The 27,627-nt window shown below is 48.9% G+C and overlaps 1 protein-coding gene across 1 annotated transcript in view; it reads right to left on the bottom strand.

The window, feature by feature from the left end:
• The window catches only part of TG (thyroglobulin), a gene marked incomplete at its 5' end in the record, with an annotated part of 239,511 nt that overhangs the window by 152,335 nt on the left and 59,549 nt on the right, over window positions 1-27,627 (bottom strand). Inside the window, 7 exons of the mRNA XM_081258080.1 lie at window positions 3,378-3,458; window positions 4,412-4,477; window positions 11,699-11,863; window positions 17,110-17,301; window positions 22,409-22,517; window positions 26,233-26,348; window positions 26,863-26,979. Coding sequence (XP_081114206.1) covers window positions 3,378-3,458; window positions 4,412-4,477; window positions 11,699-11,863; window positions 17,110-17,301; window positions 22,409-22,517; window positions 26,233-26,348; window positions 26,863-26,979 — 846 coding nt within the window. The remainder of the gene's footprint in view (window positions 1-3,377; window positions 3,459-4,411; window positions 4,478-11,698; window positions 11,864-17,109; window positions 17,302-22,408; window positions 22,518-26,232; window positions 26,349-26,862; window positions 26,980-27,627) is intronic.

The raw sequence follows: 27,627 nt of genomic DNA, 5'->3' as shown, positions 1-27,627 counted from the left end.
CAGAGACCCCAGGGACCGTGTCGCCAGCCCCTCCTCTGTGCAGCCACCGCCCTCTGGGTTATTGCTTCCCGTGTTACTGTATCATGGCTGGTTTGCATGCCCGTCTCCCTGCTGAACCATGCCTGGAATAGGTAGGAGCGCACACACCGCCCCTTAAGACAGCAGAGGAAGAAAGGAAAAACAATGTAGCCAGCCTAGAGGCTCACTTGTAGATCCTGGAGTCACACTTTGTCCTCAGAGCCTCTGCACAGGCTGTCCGCCTTGCCTGGAACTCCTTCGCCCAGGTGTTCTCTGGAAATGCCTGGCAGATCTTTCAGGCTCCTCTGAGAAGCCCGTTACCTGCTGGAGGCTGCCAAGCATCCTCCCTCCCTGCAATCCCTCTGCACTGACACTCCATCGCAGCCCTCATGACCCTGGCCCGCCGTGGCTGGCACATGGGAATTCTCACCAGCCTGGGAACTTCTGAGGGTACCAAGTATGTGCACAAAAAATGTCTGCTGGGTGAAAGAATGGATACTGTAGCCTCTCAGTTTATCCCTGATGCTGCATTAGGAAGAATCCATTTTCGACTAGTTCTCTCAAAACTTTGCAATCCTCTTGAAGGCCAGGAGGCCAATAGGGGGCTGCCAGCTGGGAGGTTGTTCTCTGCTTTTCTGTGTGTGTCTGAGACACTCGGAGTAACTGCAGTAACCGGAAGCAGAAAGGGGAACGTTCCTCGCTGTGCTGTGACTGGGAAAGGCCCTTCTGGGGAGCACGGAGGAGCACCGGCCAGGGAAGTGAGCCCCACTGCAGGGGAGCCCATCAACGGGGTTTCTCCTGCAGGGGCGTTATCTCCTCCAGTCCAGGAATGTAATCAGCTGGGAAGGGGAAACCCAAGCTGGGCTTTGTCTATTCACCCTGAAGCCCTCCAAGGTCTTCCAGTGGGGGTAGGAGAGGGAGGCTTTCCTGTGGGAATCATGTGATGGCTTTGTAGATGCGCCCGGCACATTGGATAATGACAGATTTTACAGAATGTTCTCAAGTACCAGGAAAACATTCACATTTACTTGGCCGTGAGCAGTCTGGCTACCGCTCAAGAGGCGCTGCTAGGGTTGGGGATCTCCAACGTAAATGTCCCCAGGGCAGGCTGGCCTGCAGGAGTGTAGGGTGCTGGGGGGTAGGGGCAAACAGGAGAGCCGCACCCCATGGAGGGGGCAGCTCAGCTCAGCTCGAGGGTGGTTGCCAGGCAGAAATTTGAAGCCCACGTTGCTAGAGCTTTTCCTCTGTTTTTCTCTACAGAAGCTGGAAATCTGAATTTTTATATAAAATCTTCCAATTTAAAAATATTGGTTCCGTTAAATAAAATCAGAAGTCTACTCTGCAAATCAAACAGAACCCGTCTGCCCTGTCCGCCAGGGGCCACCAAGACTCAGCTCTCAAGTCCATGCTGTCTGCACCTGGGAGCAGCTTGTGTTCTAGAAGAACCTGGGCCTTGGAGTCAGCTGACCAGGGTCTGAATCCCAGCGTGGCTGCTTTCTTAGTGCTGGACCGGCTGAAGCGAGGTCTACCAGGCGCTCTGAGCCCCGCGTTGCTCATTGGTAAAATGGGAAGAATGACAGCGATGAGCAGGGCTGTCATAACGTTTGTGTGGTGATGGATTTAAAGCGCCAGAGGCAGGGCCTGGCACCCAGGAGTCTCAAGGGGGAGCGGGCTCACTGCGGCTCCCCTGCCTGGTGAGCTCACTCCCCCTGCCCCCGTGGCAGCAGAGAAACCTGAACAGCAGTCATGGGCTTGGGAGGCTCCCAGGACACAACCAATATGCCGATTAGCCAGTGCAGGCAAAGATTGGACAGGAGAGGGGCCAGGTCTCTGTGCAGGAGGGACCCAGCTAAATGCCTGCACCTGAGAACAAGAAGGGGAAGGCTCCTGTGTGGGTGCCCACTCCCCCACTCCCCCCAGCTCGCTGGCAAGACTGAAGCTGCCACTACAAACCTCTGACGGTGCAGAAGGGAATAGCTGCTAAGGCATTTGGACGGGAACGTGCACCGTGACCCTAGCACGACCCCCAGCTGGGATCTGCTGTCCGACAGGCAATACAGGAGGAGAGATGGACTGGGGACAGAACCTTCGGGAAGGCTTGCTATGAGCCAGGCTCGGTGCTAGGATCATAATCCCAACTACCATGTAATAACAGCTACCGGTTTTTGAGCACCTGCTCTGTGTCACGGCAACTTATAGAATTACATCCTCTAATCCCGTCTCATGGGGACTGCTATTACTCTCATTTAAAGAAGGAGAAATCGAGGCTCAGAGAAGATGACTTGGGGTTGCACAGGCAGATGGAGACAGGGCTGGGATTCGAACCCTGCTCTCCTGACCTAAGGGCCACACTCTGAATCAGGACACAGCCCTCGAGCCCACAGCTCTGTGGACGCAGAGAAACCTTGTAACTGCTGAACAGCTAGTATGGGATGAGCCCCAGTTGTAATGATTTATGTACATGATCTCATTTTTATCTGCACCAAAGCCATGGGAAAGGGAAGAAACTACCATTGTGTGGGCATCTGGAGATATTATGTACCAGGCAATGTGCCAGGTGTCTTCCCTGGTATGTTCTCTATAAGAGGATAAGTGGAAAGCAAGGTACGTTCTACACAGCAGGAATCGGGGCTCATAGGAGGTGAGCAAAGTACCCATGGCCGTGCAGTTCATAATGAGTTGCCAAAAGCCACTCCAGCCCTAGTGTCTCTGCTCTGCAATGTGTTTCTCCCATCCGTGTGCTGTCCCCCACCACCGTGCTGCAGGCTGACCTGCCTCCCCTCTCCCCACCCCCTCCTCCCCTCCCCTCTCTTTCTCTCTATCTGGCTCTCTTTCCCTCTCCCTCTGCCCCCCGCCCCGACTTTCAGCTCCACCTAAGGAACAACTGTAGCCTCGGGCAATGGAGAAGCCTCAGACACCACACACACTCTGTCCCTAGGAAGCTGTGGATTTACATCTTCCACTGCATAAAATGACTCTCTCTCAAAAGACCCTCATAGACATCTCATTCATTAAACAATTCCAGAACATGAACATTTTGCTTACATTCTTCAGCGTGTACATAATTGAAGGCATTGATCACCTTCAGATGAACCTTGCTCTTTAATGGTTTTTTGCTGGATTTGTTATTATGGTTGTTTTCTTTCTCAGCAGCAGTGGTGCCTTTGCAGTCATTTCACCTTACTTTTTGTGCCAATTGCCCCTCCGAGGAGTGGTCCGTATTTACGAAATGGATAGAGGGGGTCCATGGCTGCAGAATGGAGCGGTGTTCATGGGCCCACTCATCGACCAGCCCCTTGGCATCACCATCTGTCTCCACAGGCAGACACCAAGTATACTGAGAGGTTTGGGGTGGGTACCTGTTTCTGCTGGAGATGCTGCCCTTGGTTCCACAGCTCTCCTGCACCCCATAGACTCAGACCGAGACCCCATGTCAGAATCTAGGAGAAAAAAAAAAGGATTGCTGTTCTAATATTGGGAAGAAAAGGGGAGATATTCCTCTGGTCAACAAAATGGTAATGACAATGTAGGAAATCCTCATGGTCCACAGCCAGGTGCCCAATACAATCTGGAACAAATCCAGTGGCATAGGTCTGCATTCTTTGGCCTTTTGTGGAACGTCCGCCAACGTCTCCATAAGATAACTATTATTGTCCTTGATATTGGAGGAGGGAAGTGGTACAGTGGCCGAGATCTTCCTCATGCCTCTCACCCAGCACCTAGGACCATGACATGTAATGATCCCCTGCCTGTCTGCTCCCTCCTGAGGCTGGGGCCCTTTCCAGGTCAAGGCTGTGCCTTACTCATCTCTCTCACCATGTTAGACTCATCCCACATGCCTTTCACAGTCCCTGGCTCTGAGAAGGCACTAGGTCAATGTTCATTAAATTCAAAGGAGAACAAACAAAGCAGAAAAGAGATGCCAAATATGCATTTCATCTGAGCCCGACCTGTCCCATGAACCCACGGTAGCATCAGCTCTAAGCAGGAGCCCATGGCACACCCACCTGGGGTCCTGTCCCTCACTGAGCCTTGGGGAAGGAGGGGACTGCGGCTGAGGCCCCCTGGAGGAATGCTTCCTGTAGTTTGTGGTGGCCTCAGGGCTCCCATCCTACTAACAAGGGCAGCTTGTGGTCAATGAACTTGATCTCACAGGAACCAGTGCTTACTTCCTTCATCCTTCCTTAGGTTTCCACACTTTTCATTTTTGTTTTACACTTTGGTATCTTATCTGATGAGAGTTGGGGCCCTTCTATCCACACAGAGAACTCACTTGGAAAGTAAATCTCTACATTGTCTCTCTGGGGAACAGAGTGCCCTGTGAGTGAGAAGTGGGTCCAGACCGTCTCCTGTGATCAGTGTCCTGCTCACCCCCTCCCACCACAGAGCTTACCTTTCCAGAGATAAACCTGCTGGAAACTGGTAAAGGTGCTCTGGTTTCCTTTCAGGGGTGTCACACCTGCAAAGAAGATGTTGATTTGTATGAGCTTGAGTGTGCTTGCTCCTACTGGGGACCCACCATGATCATAACTGCATTACCTCCCCGACACTGGCCCCTCCTGGGCCTGAAACTCTGTTTCCCACACAAGGCACATCCCAAAATCTTCTCGAAGCTTTCCTCCAGCTGCTGGTACAAAACCAGAGCTGGCCAGAATTACGGATGTTAGCATAACTGATGCCATCTTGGGCCCCTACAATCCTTTCTGTCCTTCCACTGACCCTGCCTAGGGCTATACTGTGCCATAAATCACTTCTCTGTCATCAAGAGCTTTGTAGTTAATAGATATTGTTTAATGATCATTAGGTCCAGGTGGCCTCTATGCTCTGGTAGCCTCCAAACAATGATGAAGACCTTGGCTGATGTATTCCCAGCACCCATGAGACTAGTTACCCATTCATAAATCTTCACTTAGGAATGCACGTCCTGTTTTCAAGCAGGTACCCCCTTACTCTAGGTTAATTATAAAATTGTCCTGGTGGCTCCTCAGTAGTGCAGAGTGCAGTTACTAATGCTTCCAGATCAGTGATGCTCAATCCCCATCCCACCCTGTGAGTAAGTTACCCTATAATAAATAGACGCATTGATTATTTCGAGCTGCCTGCCTCATTTTACAGTGTCAAGATACTGTCTCAGTTCAGTGGGCACTTTTCGTTCCCTCCATCCTCTAAAACCAGAGCCCACGTGTCTTTCTTAGAGCACCAAAGGGACTATTGTGGGGAGGGGTCAGGATCCTGTGACACTGAGAATCACTTAAGGAACTGTGGATTGGTTTAAAGTTAACCAAACTCATAGAAGACTCAACAGCTGTGTTAATTTTCCTTGTCACTTATGTCCTCTGAGACTCTTGCCCCATTGGCAAATGGGGATGGTATTTGTGAGGCTGGGAATGTCTATCTTCAATCTCATGCTCAACCATAATTTTCCAGCTCCTTGAATGTACTGTGAGCTTCCAGGGGCTGAGAATGGGCCTTATTCCTCTTTATATCACCCACACCTATTACTATCCCTGCCACAGAACCAGCGTTCAGCACCATAACGAATGCAAAGACAAATGAATAAGGAAAACAAAGCAATCAATGATTTTCAGAGCCCACCAAGCAAATGCAGAGCCTCATCTGTCCAAGCACAAGAAGGCTGGCCACCAAATTAGTTTTCCTAATGCAGACTTCTGATCCTGCACTCCATTCCCCAAAACTTCCCCAGTTCAATATTGTTGATGGTGAGAAGATACATAGAACAGAAGGAAACCTTATCCCTCCTCTTCCTGGCTAATGGTTTAGACTGTCCAGACATCGTTCCATGCCTTCCACAGTAACTGAGTTAAAATACCCCTGTTACACAAACAGGCCTGCAGACTCTGGCTTATGTGATCTGCTCTCTCTGTAATCAAGGCTGCAGAAACACACACACATTTAGAACTGTGGGGCTTTGGCATGGAGCCTGACTCTCGAGGGTTGATGGGTGTTGTGTGGTCTTAATTGACTTTCGGACACTTCTGCAGAGATCACATGCTACATCTGGGGGGGGGGAGGGGCGCCTGGTATGGGTAGTTTGAATCTACGACGTGGGAGTGGGCATGATCCTAAACTGGAAAACCTAGGTTTCAGAGTCCATCTTTTACGGGTCATTTTCTCTTCTCTGTATCACCACTTCCACCACGTCTCTACTTACATTCCTTGCCCTTCCTACATAAACTACACTCCTGAATCCTTGTCTCAGGCTCTGCTTACTGCTAATGACAGCTACTGTAAAGAACTAAGAGAGCCATCCTGTGTGTAGGTGTCCATCATACATCTATTCCAGATGCACATGGTTACCATGAACATTATAGATGCATGTAAGTTCCTCCACTCAGCTCCCAGCACCCCAAGGTAGTGACAATCATTGATACAAAACAGACTCCCACAAAGAGAACGCCAGCCATCGGGCTGAGCCTCACCATTAATCAACAACATGAAGCCTTTGGGATGTAGAAAAAACCCAGGACTATTTCTTCCAAGGCCTGTCTTTCCTATCCAATTTTAAATCCCTGTGGGCACTAGGGGACGTTCAGTCTGCCTATTTTTAAATTCCTCTGCACTACAAGGTGTTGTCAGAAATGAGGCACGTGCAGCCCCAGAGCTTCCCAAGCCTTTTTCTTAGAAATAAGAAGATGATCCAGCCAACACCAAACAGCTGAAAACACCCGACATGTCCACTGGGAATTTGGGAGATGCAGACCCTGAGTGGACCCTTCTATTGAGACACACATCAACCTGGCACCAGTTTAAACAGAAATCGGTGACAGGAAAGAGAAACCTCACAGCCAGTGAAACGTGCTGATAAGACTGCTTCCGGGTGATTTGTGGGGTAGCTTGTTTTGGGGTGTATTTGTTTGTTCTGGGTAATATTATAAGTCTATCCTACTCCCATGGAGCAGGAAAGGGTTGGTTGGCTTAAGAAATGAGGAGAGAAGTGCTAAAGGGGGTTCTTTGTCCCACAATCCTTCATCAGTCCATAAGATGAGCAAATAGGAGGCCCACTATACTTTAATAATGTCCATATCTGTCACCCCAACTAGCCTGTGAGCTCCTTGAGAGCAGAAACCACTCCACCTGTCTCTGTAGTCTACTACCTGGCCTCACACCCAGCTGCTTCTCAGGACGAGTGATAGCTGGGCTAGCTCAGAAACTCCCCTCCCCATGGCTGTCGTGCCCCTCCCAGCTCATCTCTGCAGTGCACACTTGACCCGCTGCCTTTCCTGCACCTTTTGTTCCCTTCTCCCCACAGCCCTTTAAAATCTTGAAATAGAATATGCTGGTAGATGACATTCATTCCCCAATATCTGGAGTACAGCAGCCCCAGAGAGATGTCCAGGGAGCAAAATTCTCAATTACCAGACTCCTTAATTTGCTGGTATGATACAAGGATACCTCTGAAGCACTTTAATGCTTCCAGTAAATTAGATGCAGGGCCATTGCAGCAGATAGTGAGAGATGCCCCTGACAGCTCCAGTCTCCAAAGCTTGAGTTGAAGCCCCAGCCATGGCACTTAATGCAAAGATAGTTTCTTGAAGTGTGACACGTCACAGCTATGAAATTCACTCCCATGAGCAAAAGTGTGACATAACCTCACACTTCTGCCTCAGATCGCCTCTGCCTCACCAGATTGTCAAAAGGATCAGTTGAGTTGATGGATGTGAAAATGCTTTGTAAAATGCAACACGGATACTGACGTGCTTGCTATTTGAATTTATTGTGTTCCGTTGGGTTTTGATTTCCTACAACTGGCAATCAATTCACTTACATTTTATAAGAAAATACTCATTCTCCATGAACCACCTGCTGAAGCAGACCCTTGCCATACTGGTGAGATGAACAGTGAGAGCAGATGTCCAGACCCGACATCCTACAGAGTGCCTCTGCTGGATGTGCAACTGGGGGACCAGGGACTTGGGGTCTGGAAAACGATACCTTAAACTGCAGCCTGTAGAGCACGTTAGCATTGCCTTATGTAATATATTTTAAAAGTGTGCCCCCATTTTACAGATGAAGACCCTGACGCTCAGGGTGGTTAGGTGCTTTGAACAAAGTCACAGAACTGGGGGACGGGTGGGGAAGCAAGATTCAGCTGCAGTATTTTAAATGCCAACCATTGCTCCAGGGTCTCCAGTATCTACTGAGTGCCCGCCTCGCTCAAAGCACTACTCCAAGTGCTTCACATGCTTTCCTCCTATAATCCTCCCAACCTCCCCAGGCGTCAGAAGTCACCATTATCCTCATTTTATAATTGGAAAGACCAAGACACAGAGAGGTCATATAACGAGTAAGCATTCACACTGGGATTTGAATCCTGGGGTCTGATTCCAGAGTCTGTATTTTAAAGACCATCTAACCATTTGCAAAATGGAAGGAAGAGGCTGGCCCTCAACCAACCGTGGGAGTGATAGAAATCCTCTTTATCATCCCTATCCCCTTCCCACGTGTTACCAATCCATTCCACAATGTCTCCTTCAGTTGTTCAGATACCTGGAATCCTTACTCCTCTTTCCCTCCATCAGTATCCCTCCATCAATATCTGCCATTAGGAAAAGGTACTTATCAGCTCTTCACACTCTAGTAAGAATTTAAATCCCTATGTTTATTTTCTCAAGGACTAATTGTACTTAAGGCTGACATCTCACTGTGGGAAGGAAGGATTTGGCCCTATTGTTCCCAGTTGGAGGTGGCCTCCAGATCAGTCTGTGTGTAAGTCAACCTTCAATTTGGAACATCATGAATAGCCTCAGGCTGCCTGAAATCCCCATCCAAGGGTTCCCTTCTTAAAGCTTTCCCAGCACCCCAAAATATATATATACACAGAGGGCACCAAAAAATATAAAGAACTTCAAAAGTCTTCGGTAATCACTCCTCCTCAGGGAGGCCAGACAAGGGCATAGTCTTCACTTCTTGGGCACGTACCAAGCACACACTCTGTGTTAAGCATTTCACTCTGGATTTATTGCCCATGAATGGATCATATGTCTTTCTTCAAATGCTCGTTTCCACACTGGGCTACCTCTCAGAGTAATGGATACCATGTGTTTACTATCCATCATAGAAATAAGCTATTTGATTTTACTTATCCCAAAAGAAACTAAACCTCATGGAATTCCACAAATTCTGCAATATTTTTTCCAGGCTTTGGTAAATAGGCATTCCACAGATACTATGTATATTCTCTATGCCAGGTTTTATGCTCCATGGTGTGAATCCAGAAATTAATAAGACACAGTTCTTATTATATATTATATAGTAGGTGAGTTCTTAAATATAACAAAAAATGACAGATTTTTAAATGATAACAAAATCATCTAATATTAATACTATGTGTCAGATACCATACTAAGTTCTACACGTGTATCATCTGTAAGTGCCAATATAGGGAAGCAGTTAAGAACGTCACTTTGGAGGCAGAATGCCTGGTTTCAGGTCCCAGCCCTTCTACGTGCAAACTCTGAGACCTTGGAAAAACTCCACTTCTGTGTGCCTCAGTGTCTTCAGCTGTAAAATGGGGATAATGATAATAGTGCCTCCCTTTTTTTAAAAAATTAAACTTTATTTCCTTTTTGGTTGCATCACGTGGCGTGCGGGATTGTAGTTTCCCGACCAGGGATGGAACCCGTGCCTCCTGCAGTAGAAGCGCGGAGTCGTCACCACTGGACCGCCAGGGGGGTCCCAGTAGTACCTCCCTTAAAGCAGTGTGTTGAGGATTCACGAGTTAGAACAGGTCAGGTCCTTGGAGCAGGACCTGGCTCCTAGGGAGCACCATGGAAGACGTTTCTATCACCATTGCTATTGTTTACCCTCTCCTTTCATCTTCACAACCCAGTGAGAGGGAAACTGTCACTACTCCATTAGCAATTAGGCCTGCAGATATTTGCTGGCTTGCTCAAGGTCACACAGCTGGTATCCAAAGGTGGGATTCAACACCAGGGGGCAAACTCTCAGCTGGGCCAGGGAGAGAAGCAGCCAGGCAAAGGATCAGTTTAGATGCACTGCCCACTGCACTGTCTAACAGAGCTGCATGGAGCATGCATAAAGCTCTGCAGAGGAGGAAGCAATAAGCCCTGCAGGGGTAGTCAGGGAGGGCTTTTGGAGGAGGTGACATTGAGCTCTCTGCCATTAGAACCCCAAGGGCTGCAGTACACTGAGAAGCGTGGAAACTTCTCCAGGAGAAAGGACATGGTCTCTGCCAGCCCTTAGAGGACCACCTTCCAGGGCATCTCACGGCTCCTTTGACCTCTGCCCAGTCCCCTCCTCTCCTATGTCTGGCTGACACCAGCTCGTGCTTTCACCCCTCTCAACTCAGAGGGTGGACTGGAACCATGGGGTCAAGTTCTGAGTTCACAGGCTGGCAGATAAATAGAGCAGAGAGGAGACAAGATGGAGCCAGGCTGCCCCCAACCCCACACCGGGTCCGGAAGAGGTAAGTGAGCAGCTGGGCCCCGTTCACGCTGAAAACTCAGACTCTCCAGGTCGGAAGGAAACTTCCAGGTCACCTACTCAGTGCTTCTCAAACTTAGCGGGCATGGCATTATCCAGACAGCCTGTTAGAACAGATTCCTGGGGCCTCCCTGGGGTCTGGGGAGAGGCCTGAGAATCTGTATTTCTCATGATCATCTGGTGATGCTAAGCCTGCCGGTCCCGACCACACTGAGTAGTCCTGGTGTGGTGGTCCCTGGCTCAGGACAGAGCAGTCTCCACTCCTCCCTGGTGGAGGTCTGCTGAGAGGCAGCAGAGGCCGGGGCTGGGGGAGGCAGAGAGAGAGCTGACTGGCCGCCGGGGGCCTCGGGTGCTAAGGCCCCTCCCTGTAAAATGAGGAGGGGGGCGGATGATCTCAGGGGTGATCTCTAGATCCAGTGCTAATACGCTTATGGAAAATGTTGGAAGAGCTTCTGAAAGAAAAAAGGGCAAGGAGCAAGCTCAATGGTTATTTCTGTCAGTGGAGCCCCTGTCGGGGGGCCGACAGTTCCTTGGGCCCTGTATCTAGGACGGGCAGTGCGGTGGTCACCTCCTGGAAGTCCTTGACTGACAGAGGGGAAATACGCCAAGGGAGATAGCCCTGGGGACAGACCGCGTCTTTGACCCCAGTTCCTCCCCCCGCCTTGTAGCCACGCATTTTACACTGGACTTTGCAGTTCCCGCCACTAAAGGATGGAATATGTGTCCCCGCCCCTGACTCCAGTCGGGCCGGGCAGTGCAGTAAGGCAGTGGTGACGGGGACAGGTCCAAGCCGCAACCTTCAACGGCCTGGCTTGTTTCCCTCCTTCTTTCCTGACTCTGCCCACAGGAGAGCATGCTCACCCAGAAGAAGAGGCACGTGAAGTAGGGCCAGGCCACCCTGGCCAAGTCCAGACAAGAGCGCTCAACCACCAAGTGACCCCCAAGACACGTGAAAGAACCCGGCCAAGGTCAGTGCAGCTGCCCTGCTGAGCCAGCCTCGCCCCCAGCCAACCTGCGGCCCCAGAGCTACGTCATGCTTCCCGTGGAGCGCTGCTGAGATGCTCTGGTTGTTTTTTCTGCCCCTTTTGGGTACAGTTTCTTTTCAGAAGGATAAACACCTCAGGGTATGGAGAGGGCTCACAGCAAAGGAGCAGACCTTGCTGGTGAGGACAGTTCATTGTGAAGGAACGCACACGGGCAGAAGGCAGAGGCTTACTCTTGAACTCCTGGCCTCCCAGACGCAGCGTCGCCTGGCGGCTGTCTTGCTCATACGTCACCCCAGGACACGCAGCTTTAGCCTGGGCTTCCGAAGGGTCCCTCCAGTCTCTGACATGGCAAAGCAGGACATCGGGAGAGCTCAGCAACCCACAGATGATGGGACCTACAGAGTCATGAGAAGGGAGAGAGGTCAGTGTGATGGGGACCAAGCAGAGCCCCTTTAGAGACACGCGTCTGTGCCCCGAGAGGCTTGTAGGCTGTGGGCAGGGAACAACTCCTCGGGAGTGGACACCGGAACTCAGGAGCCTGGTTTTAACTTGGGCTATCGTTCCCCAGTCGTCCTGCAGTTGTCTTACTGGCAAATTCCTGAGAGGAGGGACACCACCTCCTCCTCCATGAGAGCACTTCTTCATGGGGACAGCAGCAATGACACCTCTGATACCACCAGGGGTCTTACTGCCAGAATCCTCTGTCTCCATTTTCCATCTTTTTGAGGCTTCAAGGAAATAAACAGCTCTCTCTCTGTCTCTCATTCTCGTACACACACACACAGACACACACACACACACACAAACAGGAGATCAATCTTGAAGGAGCTCAGGAAGCAGTATTTAGATTCAAAGTAAGGAACTATTAAAAGCCAAGCGCTGTACACCCATGGCACAAGCTTCCCTGTTAGGAAATGAGCTCCTTGTCTCTGGATGTAACCAAGCCAAGGCTGTGTGCCCACATCCCCGGGACGCATAGAGAGAAATCCATTACCAGATTTGGTAATTGGAAGGCATTGGACTATTTTGTCTTGAATGTATCTTCTAAATCTGAATTTTTAAAAAGCTACCCTAATGTTATGAATTTATTCAGTAGCAGAGAATCCTACCCCCAAGCTAACTGAATTTGATAGTGATTTTAGTTAGGTAAATATAAGTAACTCAAATGTTTTGGATGCCTGTGATGTGCCAACCACTATGATAAGTGCTTTAAGTATATTAATCTCCTTAATTCTTACTGACATTATTATCTCCATCTCACAGATGAGGAAACTGAGCTTCATATAAGTTAAGTACATTGCCTGAATTTATTGAGATCTAGAAATTAAATACGTTATGTATTATTTGGATACATAACCCTGTTAGGTAGTATAGTTGTTCAGATTCTCCTGGGGAAAAAAAAAAAAAGGAAAGAAAAAGGAAATATACCACCCCGCAGCTCCTATTCCCTTCTTTATCCTAATTTATATCCAAATTCAGCTAAGTTTCAAACTTCTTGCATCAAAATTTCCCCAATGTAGATGACTCATGGATGTCTGGCTTATGAATGTGACATTTTGTTCTCTCCTGTCCCACTTTCAACCTGAGTAGTTAAAACTAATCGTCATCACTATCATCAGCAGCATCTCTGTGGTAAAAAGTTACCTGAGAGACCCACTAACTCGGTGGTTCTCAAACCAGGGTGTTTAGACCGATTATATCAAAATCACAGAGAGAGTTTTGAAAGTGCTTGTTCCTGGGCACCAACTACAGAGGTTCCGACTTGACAGGTCGCAAGGGTGGCATTTGGGAATTAGTCCTGTGACTAATTCAGCACCACAGGTGATCCTAGCACACAGCCGGATCCCAGAATCCCTGAGCTGGTGAGGTCACTTCACTTCACAGATGGGGCTGTTTGAGTGACTGCACAGAACTAGAGGAAGGACCAGAGGGCAGTGAGTGCCTCGCCCGGCCTGGCCGGACCCAGAGCCGGAGCCGAGCACAGGGCAGCAGGGGTGCGTAAGTGCCTGCCGAGAGCCCAGAGGAAGCCTGAGCTCTGCGGCTGCCCCTCTCTGAAGCCAAAGAAAGAATCATGGACTTAAACAAGAGGTGGGGCACGTTTTTCCTCCGCCTCTCAGGCCTGGGAAGAGAAACGCAGGCAGCTTTCTTCTTTAACTAATGCTCAAGTGTCGATGAGAACACCGGGTGTCTGAGAGGTGGGCGCCAGCTGGAGATTTGAAATCACTTTGCTGATCACGTGAGCCAGCTTCAATTACGCTCCCGGGAGCCTCAGGCCACACAAGTGCCACTGAACCCCATTTCCAAGTTGCCTCAACTCGTTGTGTTATAAGTAGGCTCATGAAATGTAGGTCCAGAAGCCTCATGAATTTTCACTAATAATTATCAGTGGAAACAAAGCCATTTCAGGGTTGGAGGTTGGAGGGGCTGGAGTCTTGCAGGGGAGGAGGGGACGGGGACGAGGGGGATTCTACCAGAAATTAAATGCCCTTCCAGACTGCAGTAAAATCATGTAGTGGGATTCTGTTCCTGGTCGTCAGCAGATCCAGCCAAAGCTTCCCAAGTTAAAATTCCAGGACTGCCCGTCAGACGAGACTGGGAAAAACATCTGCCTGATGTTTGATGTGTATCTCAAAGAAAAGCTTAACTTGCAGCATTGCGAGGTGGTTGTTCAGATCAACATAATTCACGGATCACGGGTTACACTGGGAGGGAAAGACAGGCAAGGTGCTAGCCAGAAATGTCATGGAAAAAAGGATTGTGTGGGTTTACTGCTCCACAGAACAAAGTAATTATTCCATAGATGACCCTAAGGAAAATGAAGTCAACCTTTCCAATTTGAAAAATCCTGTGGTCTGGTGAGTAATCGAACATCTGGGGAAATTGTGGTATCCTCAGAAAAGACATTAAGATTAAAGAAGGCAGAAAGCACCCTGGATTTGAATTGCAGTGTTTCTAAATATAGGCACACATAAAGAAGATATATACAGACACACCTCAGAGCAGTCACAGGTCTGGTTCCAGGCCACCACAATAAAGCAAATGTTGCAAGAAAGTGAGTCACATGGAATTTTTGGTTTCCCAGTACGTATAAAAGTTATGTTCACACTATACTGTAGTCTACTAAGGGTGCAATAGCATTACGTCTAAAAAAACAAAGTACATACCTTAGTTTAAAAGTGCCCTGTTGCTAAAATATGCTAACCATCATCTGAGCCTTCAGCGAGTTGTCATATTTTTTACAACAGTAACATCAAAGATCACTGATCACAGATCACCATGACAAATGTAATAATAATGAAAGAGTTTGACAAATTTTGAGAATTACCAAAACGTGACACAGAGACACAAAGCGAGCAAATGCCGCTGGGAAAATGGCACGATAGACTTGCTTGGTGCAGGGTTGCCACAAGCCTTCAATTTGTAAAAAAACGCAGCATCTACGAAGCACAGTAAAGTGAAGTACAATAAAATGAGTGTGCCTGTGTGCATGTGTCCGTGTATATGTGTGTGTACAACATCTATTTTTTTGCTTATCTAAACACTGACATGAATGCGCATCACAGAACCACAAAGCATTAAACCTAGAAGGAATTTTAGGATTCAACTTACTTCAATCCACATTCCTGCCTGGGCTCCTTTGACCTCCAGCAAAACATTCTCACTGTAGCCTCTGCTGACCACTGCGAGCTGACCTCAGCATTTTTCAGGAGTCACCTTGTTTGAACACGCAGCAGCATTCAAAACTGTTGACAGCTTCCTTCACCTTTCAACCGTCTCCAGTCTGGTTTCTATGACCTGCTGCTCTCCTGGGTCTCCTCCTCTCTGTCTTCTATGCAGATTCTTCATCAGTTATGTAGATATTCCCCAGGGATCAGTCCCACCCTCCTCCATCTTCTCACCCAGCACCCCCTTCCTAGGAAATCCATCTGTACCCACACCTCTGCTACTACCTCAACGCTGGTTGCTCACACATGTCTATCTCCCACCCAGACTCCCTCTCTGAGCTCTGGATCTTTTGTATCCAAAAGCTCAGTCCACATTTTGTGAATGTCTTAAAGCCACTTCATACTTAGCATATACCCCATATGGACCTTCCCAAATCTCCCTTTCCCATCACCAAATTGGACACCTGATATCTTCCATCACTCACCATACAACTGTCCCACCAGGTGACCAAGCTAGACAGCCAACAGTATCTACCTCTGAGTCTGGAGGGAATGATGTACAGATGCTGGAGTTGATCATAGCCTTGGGTCTGTAGACTGATAAGTCCAGTGTCATGGATGATGCTCTCCAGAATATGCGGTCTCCCTGACTGAGCTCAGCTCCCAGGGACACCCACTCTGACCAGACTCTCTCTCCTCTCTTACCATCTAAACATTACCCATCCTGCAAAGCCTGGATCAAGTCTCTCCTCTTCCAGAAAGCTCTCCCTGACCACCAAGCCCCCTTGACATCTCCCTCCTCTACACTCAAGCCTCCTACAGCCTCAGACACCTGTGTCGCCTTGTGTATCGAGTCTGGTGCACAGCGGAGCTCTATACGCACCTGGATGACAGCACAGATGAGGGAGTGAAGGTTATGGTCCTTCATGGTACCTTCGCCTCCCCAACCACATTCTAAGCTCCTTTTATCAATTCCCAATACCTGGAACATTGGATTGCACAGGTACGGTGATCACCTAAGGTTTATAGCTGACTGTAAGTGAGGGTCATAAAAAGATATATAAGACGACTTCACGTATTTTTTAATCTTTAGAATTCTCCATAAGCTGAAGCTGCCAATCATGCAGTTGGTTACAGGTAAGTCCCTCTGTCACTAAATTAATAGCATACCAGGAGCCAAGCTCAAGTCCAGCATTTTGCACCCAGTATCTTTATAACGAATAGTCAAATAGGAATTATCATTCTCTCTCTTTCATGGATAAGGGACCTACAACTTAGTTTAAGCACTTTGTTCAAGAAAAGTGACATAGTTACAGAGTGATGACTAGAACCCAGGCCCGTCTGACCGAAGCCCCTTCTCAACCACCACGAGGCTACATAGCCAAGGACACGGATTTATTTTTGTAAACAGAAGTCTATTCCCACTGGTGACAGACAATTGAAAATTCCAGCCCTATGGGTCACAGGACCTGGTATACAGTAGGCACTCAATAAATAATCAATCACTGAATGAATGATCATGGGTGATTGGAATGAACTAACATTTTTCAACCAAATGTGGTGGGTCCAGGCTTCAGAGGTGGCAGTGAGATGCTGTTGAAGATACACCTGGGCTCAAATCTCAGCTCCCTCACTCCGTGACTGTGTCATGAGCAGAGTGATTAGGAGCAGCTGGTTGAATTCTCTGAGCCTCAGTTTCTTGGTTTGTGAAAACAGAGCTCGAAATACCTCCTCTGAGGGCAGCACTAAGGAAAAACGTGGTATTAAAACGCAAAGTGGCCAACATAGTATGTGACCTGTTGGAAGGGTCATGATAGTCCCTAATTTTGTGAATATCACATTCTAAGTGAGTGCGGCCGCTTCCCCAGGCATTCTCCGTGTTGTGTATCCTGTCTTCTGCAATCCCACGCCTTCCCCAAACTCTGCAGACTGCAGGTTGTGGAAGAGGGAAGCCCCAGCCCTCACTGTCATGTTACCTCCTTGGACCTGCGTGAGGATGAAGCCATCGCAACAGGAATCACGGTCACAGGCAAGAAGACAGAAGAGATGGACTTCGGTCAGACTGGCTCCTGACGCTGAGAAGGCGACGGGGCTGTACATTCCGGAGAGCACACTTTGGAAACCAGTCTTTTCAAAGCTTTTCTGACCTGTCCTGGTGAATTCTTGGCCTGGGAAAAAGGTAGAAAAAAAATTTTTTTAAGATCTCAAAACAATGCAGAGTTGAGCAGAGCGTGCTGGTCACATGACAGTGGGCCCTCTGACCACACCAGGTACAGGGTGCGGTCCACCGAGATGCTCTCTGTGCCATGAAAATCCTGGGCCTCCTGTGTGTGCAGAGCAATGGAGCCCACCAAAGCCATGGCCCCAAACCAGCAGACCTGGACAAACACCCACCACACCTTTGAGGGTCTGAAGGGGAGGTGTGGAGAACTGGCATTTATTATGGTTTTTATTATTACCAGCAAATATTTATCGAGCTCTAACTACACGCACAGACACCAGGCCACGTGCTTTACCTAGACGACCTCATTGAATGTTCACTGCCCTTGAGTTCGGTTCGGACTGCTCTGCTGTTACGTGTGTTTCTGTAAGGCAAAGTGGTTTGAACACGTGGTGCACAGGCAGCTCGGCCGCTGCAATGCTGAGGTTGCATTGGTTGATCTGCAGTGTTCCCAGCTTGTCGCTGCCTTGTGTCATCAAACTACAAGTGAACGCGGCACATACACATTCAGCTGAAGGCAGCAAGCTGCAGAAACACAGGACTACATGATGCCCATCAGCCCACGGACTTCCTCTTGCCTCAGACTGGCCAGCGGCTCTGTCTTCAAAGTGAGGACCGTGATTTCCCTTCTCTTCCTGCATCTTTGTGCCTCAACATCTTCAGGCCCTCCCCTCCCCCATCAGGCTACCCTGCCCTCCACATTTACTGTAGCATTTCTTTGTGATGGATTCAATATGTCTCTTTTTAAAGTTTTGCTAGCATTTTAAATAGGACTGTTACTGTTTTTGTCAGTCCTCTGGCTAGAAGAGGCATGGTTTGGGTTTTGCCTGTCCCTAAGTCTCGTTTTCCCATAAAAGCCCAGTTATTTTTAGAGCATCTTTTTGCAAATATGAGGTTTTTTCAGATATATATATTTCACTATAGCCAACATGTCTGTTCTATTATTATATCCATTTTGCACTTGAGGAAAGAGAACCTTAACGAGTGAACAGTCTGGCCTAGGTTCACACAGCTGGTGGTGGCAGGAAGAACACCAGAGCCTGTGCTCTTGGCCACCCTGACCTCCCAGGGGCCTGGCAGGTCACCAGGTCTTAACCAACACATGCACCTAAAGGTGGTGGAGACCTTACAGCGTGGGAGCAAGAGTGCAGGCTTCAGAACCAGGCGGACCCGAGTGCGAATCCCCGCAGCACCCCTGGCAAGTGAGTTCTTCGGTCCTCCGAGCCTCAGCTTTCCCTTCTGTAACCGGCAATGATGGTATATAATCCTCACAGATGCTGAGCAGATGAAAAGATAGACTGGACATTCAAAGGCTGAACCATGAGCTTGGCCCTTACCTGACGCTCAGCAGATACATTACAGGTCTCCAAAAAGCCAGCATCTTCTCCCTCCAAGCCTTCGCTCACGCAGCCCCCCTCTGCCTGACTGTCCTCTAACTGTGCCAGGCCAAGCCCCCGCCCACCCTTCGCCAAAGCCCAGCTTGACTTAAAGGGCCCACCTCCCAGCTTTATACAGTTAGAATTCACCTCCCTCCCTTGATCTCTCGTACATTCTCTCTGTGCCTCTACTACGGCTCTGTCATCCTTCACCCTACGGTTAAGCCACTTGAGACAGCTACTGCTGCCCCACCAGCTGCGATTCCCCGGACACAGTCCCCGCTCTCACAAGCAGGAGTCACAAGCCATGTGTGACTACTCGAAGATCAATTTCAGTGCATCAGAGTTCATGCTGCAATAGCCACATTCCAAGTGCTCAGTGGCTACATGTGGCTACTGGCTGTCATTTTGGACAGCAGAGATTTATTGAGCATTTCCATCCCTGCGGAAAGTTCTACTGCACAGTGCTGCCCTGGATGGTAGGGCCGCGTCTCAGCTCGCTGGGCATCCTCCACACAGCCTGCACAAAGGACCACCTGCCCTGAGATCTGGGCATGGTGGGTTCCTTCTCATCCTTAGTTCTGACATTCCCTTCTCTGAAGCTCCTTCCCTGAGCACCCAAAGCAGCTCATGTTCATTTTTCTTTTCCTTTTAAATTGTCACAAAATATACATAACAAACAGTTTACCACTTTAACCGTTTTTAACTGTATAGTTCAGTGGCATTAAGAACATTCATGATATTGAGCACCATCACCCCATCCACCTCCAGAACTTTTCATCCTCCCGACTGAAACTCTGTCCCCATCAGATACTAACTCCCCCCGCACCCGCCAGCCCTGAGTAACTACTGTTCCATTTTCTTCTCCATGAATTTGGCTCTTCTAGGTAGCCCACGTCCATCTTTACCCCAATGCCCTGTTTCATTTTCAACAAAGCACTTATCACCCTCTGAAGTGCTTTTATTGCTGGACCAATTCCTCTATCAATCAGGGATTCTGTCTGTTTCGATCACAGCGGCATCCACAGCACCTGCGAAGTGTGTGTCCTTCCACGGGCACTCAGTAAACATGTATGGGGCGTGCGGTGCCGGGCTCACCCACACGGTGGTGGAGTCCTAGACAATGGATCAGGTCTGGGAGATGTTCCCGAGTTGGGGGAGGTCGGGCCTACAGTCCTTGGTCCACCTGGATGCAGTGTGACAAGATGCTTCCTGTTTCTAGGCTTCACCTGTGACATGAGGGCTAGATAATCTCCAAGGAACCTTCAGGCCCTGACTTCCTTTGTTACTGAAAAATCACATGGCTCCTCCTCCACAGTCCAGGCCACAGACCTTAAGTGGGTCTGGACAGAGGACGGCCCTGGAGGATGGGCCAAGCTGTCCCATCTTCCAGGTCACTTAAGCGCAGGCATGCAGAGGGACATGCTGACTACCTACTGGGTGCCACGGACTATGCAGGAGACTTTCAGAAACTGTGTCCTTTTCTGCTCAGCTGTGCCATTTTATTCCCACTTTACAGAAAGTAAAATAAAGAAGTTGTTCCTGATCAAAGATAGAACTAGTACGTTGGGAGCGGGGGAGTCGAAAGCCAGATCCAGTTTGCCTCCCTTCTCTTTTCATTACAACAGAACCCAGAATGGCTGGGTCTGTGCATTTTCTGCTTGAAAATATAAAAGGCAAAACAAAACAAAACAAAACAAAAAGGCAAAACAAAACAAAAAATGGCAAAAAAACATTGTTGCCCTCGATTTAGCTTGGCAGCAAAGAAGCTTCACAATTTCCCTTGCAATTTTCCCCCAAAGTATAAATTTCAGGAGACAAGGAGGAGAAAAAAATAACAAACACTTAAAAAGAAATACAATTGCCTTTAAAAAAAATATGATAAAAGGCCAAAGTAGGGTTTTAAAGAACATTTTTGAGAGGGGTTACTTGTTTTATTTTGGTTTTCCTTTTCAGAAAATAATCTCTGTGCTCTGTCATTTTTCAAAATGGGTAGTAAAAATAATTGGAATAAACACTGGGGCAGACATTCTAAAACCTGGCCAGAGATCAGAGAAAACCCAGCTCTGCTGGACTCCCTTCTCCCAGGGGAGCTCTCATTTCAGACAGGATGGAGGTATTAGGCGAAAGAAGGACCAGAGACAAAAGTATACAGACGCTTGTCCCTGCCGTGGGCTGAGCCTGCTACCGAGGTCAGCCGAGGCCCTGGGCCTGGTCCGAGGCATCCTCTCCATCGCCAGCTGCTCGCAGCGCAATTCTGAAGCTGCTGGGAGCGGGCTGCCTGCCCGGAGCTTCAGACCTAAGGAAGTGACATGTCTGCCACCTTCATTCCAACCCCCGCCCCCCACCTCCTGTCCTCGCTCAGGTCCCCTGGCCTATCTTCCGGTCCACAGCCGTTGCCTCGGGTCATCGGGAAACTGTTAGCAAGAGTGACAAGGATCGTAGAAGCCCTCCTCTGGCTCTTCACCACATGCCACACACTGTTTTAAAAGCATCGCATCTTTCTGAAAGCATCTTCATTCCCACCTCCCAACAACCTCAGTTCACCTGCGACTCCTGTTTGACTAACAGAATCACAGCAGCCTACGACGTCAAGGAACTTGTCCACCGTCACACACAGCTCGTGGTGGCAGAGCTGGGGTCAACCCACCTGACGGGCTCCAGCCCCCTCACCCTTAACCGCAGGAAGCGGGGCTGGGAGAGCGGTGACTAGAAAGGGCATCCCAGCTCACGGGCAGAGCGTAGTCGTGGGCCAGGGCTCAGGACCCTGCACTCCCCTCTCTTGGCCCTGATGGACAGGGCAGAGTCGTGCAGGCTGTAGGATTCTTGGGAAAGACCCACTGCTTCGTTACAGCGACCAAAAGTATCTCCCTGACCCCCTCTGTGAGGCCGTGTAGGGGAATCAGACGCACTTAGGTTCAAACCCAGATCCCCAATTTACTAGCAATATGACCTTGGGCAACACTCTTAATCTCTCTGAGCCTCAGTTTCCTCATCTGTAAAACAGGGATTATGATCCCATTTTCACCTTCCTTCAAGAATCTCTGTGAGGGTGGAATGAAAGGTGCCTGGGGAAGTGAGCTGTAAACTATAAAACACGAGACGGCTTCACTACTCAAAGTGAGGTCCAGGGACCAGCTGCTTTGGCGTCCCTGAGAGGTTATTTGATAGGCAAAATCTTGGCCTTACCCTGACTTACTGACTCGGCATCTGCAGTGTTACCAGCCCCCAGGTAACGTGCATACACACTGCAGCCGGGGAGGTTCTGAGTGCAGGGCAGGGAGAGACAAGAGCTCGGAGGTCTGGCTGCTCATGAGAAGGTCTGACAGCTTCCGGGGAGGGTGGACAGGAGAGGGAGGGGGAGTGAAGGTCCGTGAGATGGAGGGCCAGGATGGGCAGCTGCAGGAGCCCAGGGCCTGTGGTCCTGCTGGGGACACCCCCGTGTCACAGGCAGCCACATGAGCTTGCACAGGGCACATGGTGTGGACTCAGCTGGCCTCTGCCCTCAGCCTTTGTGTCTGCTCTGCAACTGAATTGCTCACCTGCAGGATGCGCCTCCCTGTCCCTTGCGCTGGGGGCAGCGAGGCTCCTCTCTAAACACGTCCTGCGGGAACGCTGCCCCAGACACTGAACAGGCTAAGCCACCGGGGCCCCGAGCTACCCAGCTCATCAACCTACCCTTTTTCAGATACACAGCTGGAGAGTCTCCACCCCTGCTCCTCGCTTTCACCTGGCACATCAGACTTCCAAAGCTGGTGGCCTTCACGGTCCCCAGTGCATCTTCCTCCTAAACAGGGAAAGAGGCGGAATTATCGTCCGGTGACATTTAACAATTAAATTCAACAAACATTTATTCAACTGTAACCAAAGCTAGGCACGGGGGCTACAAAGATAAATAAGAGAAGATTCCTGCTCCTTAGTTTCTCCCCATCTATTGAAGCACACAGACATGTAAGCAGTAAACTCCAGCCCAGAGTGTTAGCTGCAAAGACATGTGTAATAAAAGAGGAGATAACTACCCCTGAAGAAGGAGTGGTTAACTCTATGGAGAAAGGGGAGCTGGAAAATTTTCCCAGAAAAAGTGAACCTGGGTGGGGTTCTGACGTATAAATAAGAGTTTGTCAGGTGGAAACAAGAGAAGGGGGATTTTAAGCAGAAGAAACGGCAGAGATGGAGACCTGGGATCCCGTGGGTGTTTTCATTAACTAGGTCTAGTGGTTCTCAGGGACTGTCAGTTATGAGAGGGGCGTGATGATGGGAGGAGAGAGAGAGAGAGAGAGAGAGAGAGAGAGAGAGAGAGAGAGAGAGAGGCAGGGTCCAGCCCCCGGAAGACCTTGTGTGGCACACAGCTTGTACACAGGGAGGATCAGGGGAAGGTTCTTTAGCCTGGAAATGGGGAGGTCAGGCTTCTAAAGATCTTGCTGTTTTCCAGTGCCTCTGACCCCTAGGTCCAGAGCTCTTGCTGTGTGGGCATGGTAGGCTAAATCTGTATCAATTTCTGTCTCGTTTCTAGTATTTTGCCCCCTCCTTGCCCCCACCCCCTGCAAAGTTGCCCAACTTTGAGTTTCCCAGTTGAATTTTGGGAATCTGGGGAGGGCAGAGGCTAAAACAAAGGCTATTTGAAGGCAACAACTCTCCTTGCTTTTTGAAAAACACCGAACTCACTGAACGGATGATGGCCTGAGGAGGGAAGAAGGGCCTTTGAGGAGGCGGGATTCCTGCAGACTGAGAAGGACCTGAGTCTTGGGCCCCAGATTACAGGAGCCCTGGCCCCGTCTGCAGTCAGGCTCTGCTGGGTGGCGGCGGGCTCTGAGGGAGGGGGCGGAGGTAACCCAAAGCACGGGGCTCCTGCCTCAGCAAGAGTCCCTTCCCCACCCCGAGCCTGGCCCAGACCCAGTGGCGCCAAGGGGCCTGAAGTCAGCTCCTGGGACCGTGGCCTCAGCTCTGGGCTGGGTGGACCGATCCCTCATGGTCAAAGGCACTGCAGGGCCCCGGCCCCGGAGAGGAGCCTTACTAATGGTTGAGATGGAATCCCCGTCGACCTGATGTGTGGATAACACACTAACAACCATGGTGAAGACTAGGACAAAGGTCACTGAGCATTTCCTCTGCAGCAGAAACTGTCCTGTGAGCTTTCCCATGTATGACTTCACAACAGTCCTGTGACGCGGGTGCTGTTATTACCCCATATTTATGGGGGCTCTGAGGAACCAAGGTGCAAAAGAGCAACAGGCAAGTAGTGGGGCTGGGACTTGAACCCAGGCAACCTGGCTCCAGAGTCGCTTTCTAACTACTCTCCCTGTAAGACAGTGTCTCTCATGGGCTGAGGGGTTGAAGTTAGAGTTAGTTCCCTTTTTTAATAAAATGAAATGTTGGATATCTTGTAGACTAAAATCCACACTTACTGAGCAAGCAGCTGTCAGCAGAGGATCAGATGATCAATAATCTAAGATGTTTACTCACAGAAATGCCAGGTTCTTAGTAAGCACTCAACAAATGTCAGCTCTTTCTGTTATTATTAATTCTATAAGCTGGTTCTGATCCCTTAGGGAAACACAAGTAGTAGACGTTCTTTAAATCAGGGATTCCCTAGGACTTGACAGTTGCCTAGGGAACCACTGTCACTGACAGCTGTGACCCTCAGACCATAAAGGCCCTGACGGAAGTCTGGACAGAGGTGTCCTATTATTAGCAGAATCACTCACCATGGACCAGCCAAGATGCGGGAGCAGCACCTGGACCCTGATAACAAATAAGCCCAGCTTGTCTGCACTGTCCCAGGGCAGGAGAGGCGACACTGAGAGCACGGCTCAGTCCTGACCTTAATGGGTTAAGGTGGTGAGTTCCTGCTGAGACCAGCCTACTAGCCCATCCTCCCTCCCCCACCCCACCCCCTTTTCCCCCTGATATATCTTAAGGCAGGTCTGAATCATGATCGCAAAAACAAATAAAGGCACGGTCATCCTCCTCAAAATGCTTTAAACTCAAAAGAAGTGAACGTGTCCTCAACAATCTACTGTGTGTATGGAGTTAGTGTCTCAGATCCTCACCAGACTCCATCTTACCGATGAGGAGACAGAGGTTAAGGAACCTGCACATGGTAAACAGCCCCAAAATGACAGGGTTGAGATTCAATCCAAGAGAGCTCCCTGCTCTTCTCAAGATCCTACAGCTCCAGGCCCCAGCTTGAGTCCTAAAATTCAGGGGTCCACCTTCCATGCTGTTTCTGGGCTGTCACTTATGAATATGCACTTGCACACAAGCACTGGTACCTGGTGCTGATGCAAAATTGCTAACAGGGGACTTTCCTGGTGGTACAGTGGTTAAGAATCCGCCTGCCAATGCAGGGGACACGGGATCGAGCCCTGGTCCGGGAAGATCCCACATGCCAGGGAACAACTAAGCCTGTGAGCCATGGCCGCTGAGCCTGCGCTCTAGAGCCCGCAAGCCACAACTACCGAGCCCGCGTGCTACAACTACTGAAACCACGTGCCTAGAGCCCGTGCTCCACAACAAGAGAAGCCACCACAATGAGAAGCCCACTCACCGCAACTAAGAGTGGCCCCCGCTCACCACAACTAGAGAAAGCCCGCACGCAGCAACGAAGACCCAACGCAGCCAAAAATAAATAAATAAAATAAATAAATGTATTAAAAAAAACTGCTAACAAATCTATATGCCCTTAAATGTGAGATAAATGAGGTCCATGCAAAGAATGGATTGGTATGTTGCCATTAAAAAGAACAAGGGTCATTTTTTAGATACAGAAAGATAAATATTATGTAAGAAAATCAAGGTAGAAAAGAATATGTATTGTAAAATATTAGCATGTAAACAAAAATGTTTTGATGTAATAAACACTTATAAACACATAGAAATGTTCTGGAAGGATCCATAAGGAATGGAGGAGTGAAAATGGAGATTTGCATGTGGCTAAGAGTTAGGAAGTTAGGAGAATTGCTTTTCACTTCATACCTTTCTGTCCTAAGTCATGGTTACAATGAAATTGCTGATACCCGACCAGCTTTGACTTACTGAAACAGCAATTTCATGTGGTTCTAATATTTAACTTTCTTTTCCCTTTTAAGCCATAATCATGTTTTACTTCTACAATGGGAAAGAATGCTGGGGTCTGGGGCTCAGAGAGACAGATGGTATTTTGGTCTCTGGACAATGTCCTGGCGTGTCCAGTGGCTCAAGCTACCCAATGAGATAAGCAGGTGGGGGACAGGGGGCTCATCACTGAAATCCTCTTCTGATGGATCTGTCTGGAAATGGTGCTGCTCAGATAAACAGTCCCTAAGTTAACTTCATCCTGAGCCATCACTGGTCCTCTGCAGTTTCAATTTCCCAAAGTCCCATCGTTTTGAAGAAATAGAGGTAACGTGGGATCAGCTATTGACAATCTCATTCCATCACCTGATCAAAGTGGTGTCACTTCAATCAGGGCATGTCTGATGTAGGACAAGAGACAGACCCACCATGCAGCTGCCATGACTCACCCGACCAGAAGTTGTGCAGGCGATGTTGTCACTTGCCCAAGCATAGAAATCGCAGGAGACTTCTGGTCCTGCCGTGGACATGGTGAGGAAGCTGCAGGTTTCATCTAGTGCACAGTCTGCAAGCACCATGGGACAGTCACCCACCAGTCCCTCAGGAGATGCTGAGGACAGACGGACACATACCCCTACTCCCTGCCCCCCAAACACACACACACACACACACACAGTAACATGGGTTACAATGACTATTCATGGAGGATTGGAGGATTATGAGATAAGGCTCGTAAAGATGAATACTCAGTAAGTGGTAGTTGTTATTACCCATCCCTGGCTTGACCGCTGAAATAAACAGATACATCTCCTGATCTGGACAAAATGCTCTACAAGGAACGAATGTCCTTCAATTCTGCTCCCTGACATCTGGCAGAGCCTCGTTCTTGGCAGGTGGTGGATGCACTATAAACTCCTAACTGAAATTATGAGTTGGATGCACATTTTGAGAATCAAGTGATTTACAAAGTATTTTTTATAACATATATTTGATGATCATTTCAAGGGTTGTACTTGATGTGTCTTGCAAGATCAGCACAGCATATTCATACAGCACCACCCAGGTGCCCGGCCCCTCACCTGCCAAGCACTGCGTCAGTGAGGACTCAGAACTGGGAACGTCGGACTTGACCACCACAGCAACATCTGCATCGAAGATCACCTTAGATTCTGGGAGCTTCTCAAATTTCCTCATCACTGAAAGGAAAGCAAATCTGTGAAATTTGACTCTGAGGGGTCTGGGGCCTCTGCAGAGAAGCCAAAAAGAGTTTTAGGTCAAGAAATCACTTCCCACTCACAGCCCTTGGTCACACAGGTGTTCCAAAATGAGAAATTCCCTTTTAAGGGTAGTTCCAGAATGCTGCCTCATGGCTAATACTGAGAGCTATAACTTGCCATGTCTCCTTTTTCCACCTCATTGTCAGGAAGTAAGAAGAATAATTTAATATTGTATTAGTTCTCACAACTCCCTTTTTCACATTGATATTGATTTTCTATCTAAATTTATATGTCCTTGTCCTTATCTTTTTTTTTTTTTTTTTTTTTTTTTTGCGGTACGCGGGCCTCTCACTGTTGTGGCCTCTCCCGTTGCGGAGCACAGGCTCCGGACGCGCAGGCTCAGCGGCCATGGCTCATGGGCCCAGCTGCTCCGCAGCATGTGGGATCCTCCCAGACCGCAGCACAAACCCGTGTCCCCTGCATCAGCAGGCGGACTCTCAACCACTGCACCACCAGGGAAGCCCACTGTCCTTATCTTTGAATGCTAATGATATCTCATAATTATTTTATGTATAATTCTATAAATAAAATATTTTATTTATAATGATATCTCATATTTATTTTAAA

This window comes from Mesoplodon bidens (genome assembly GCF_964165515.1).
Source record: "Mesoplodon bidens genome assembly, chromosome: 16".
NCBI classification, from domain to species: domain Eukaryota; kingdom Metazoa; phylum Chordata; class Mammalia; order Artiodactyla; family Ziphiidae; genus Mesoplodon; species Mesoplodon bidens.
Note: the sequence above shows the minus strand (reverse complement) of the source record. Positions and strands in the feature narration are given on the sequence as shown.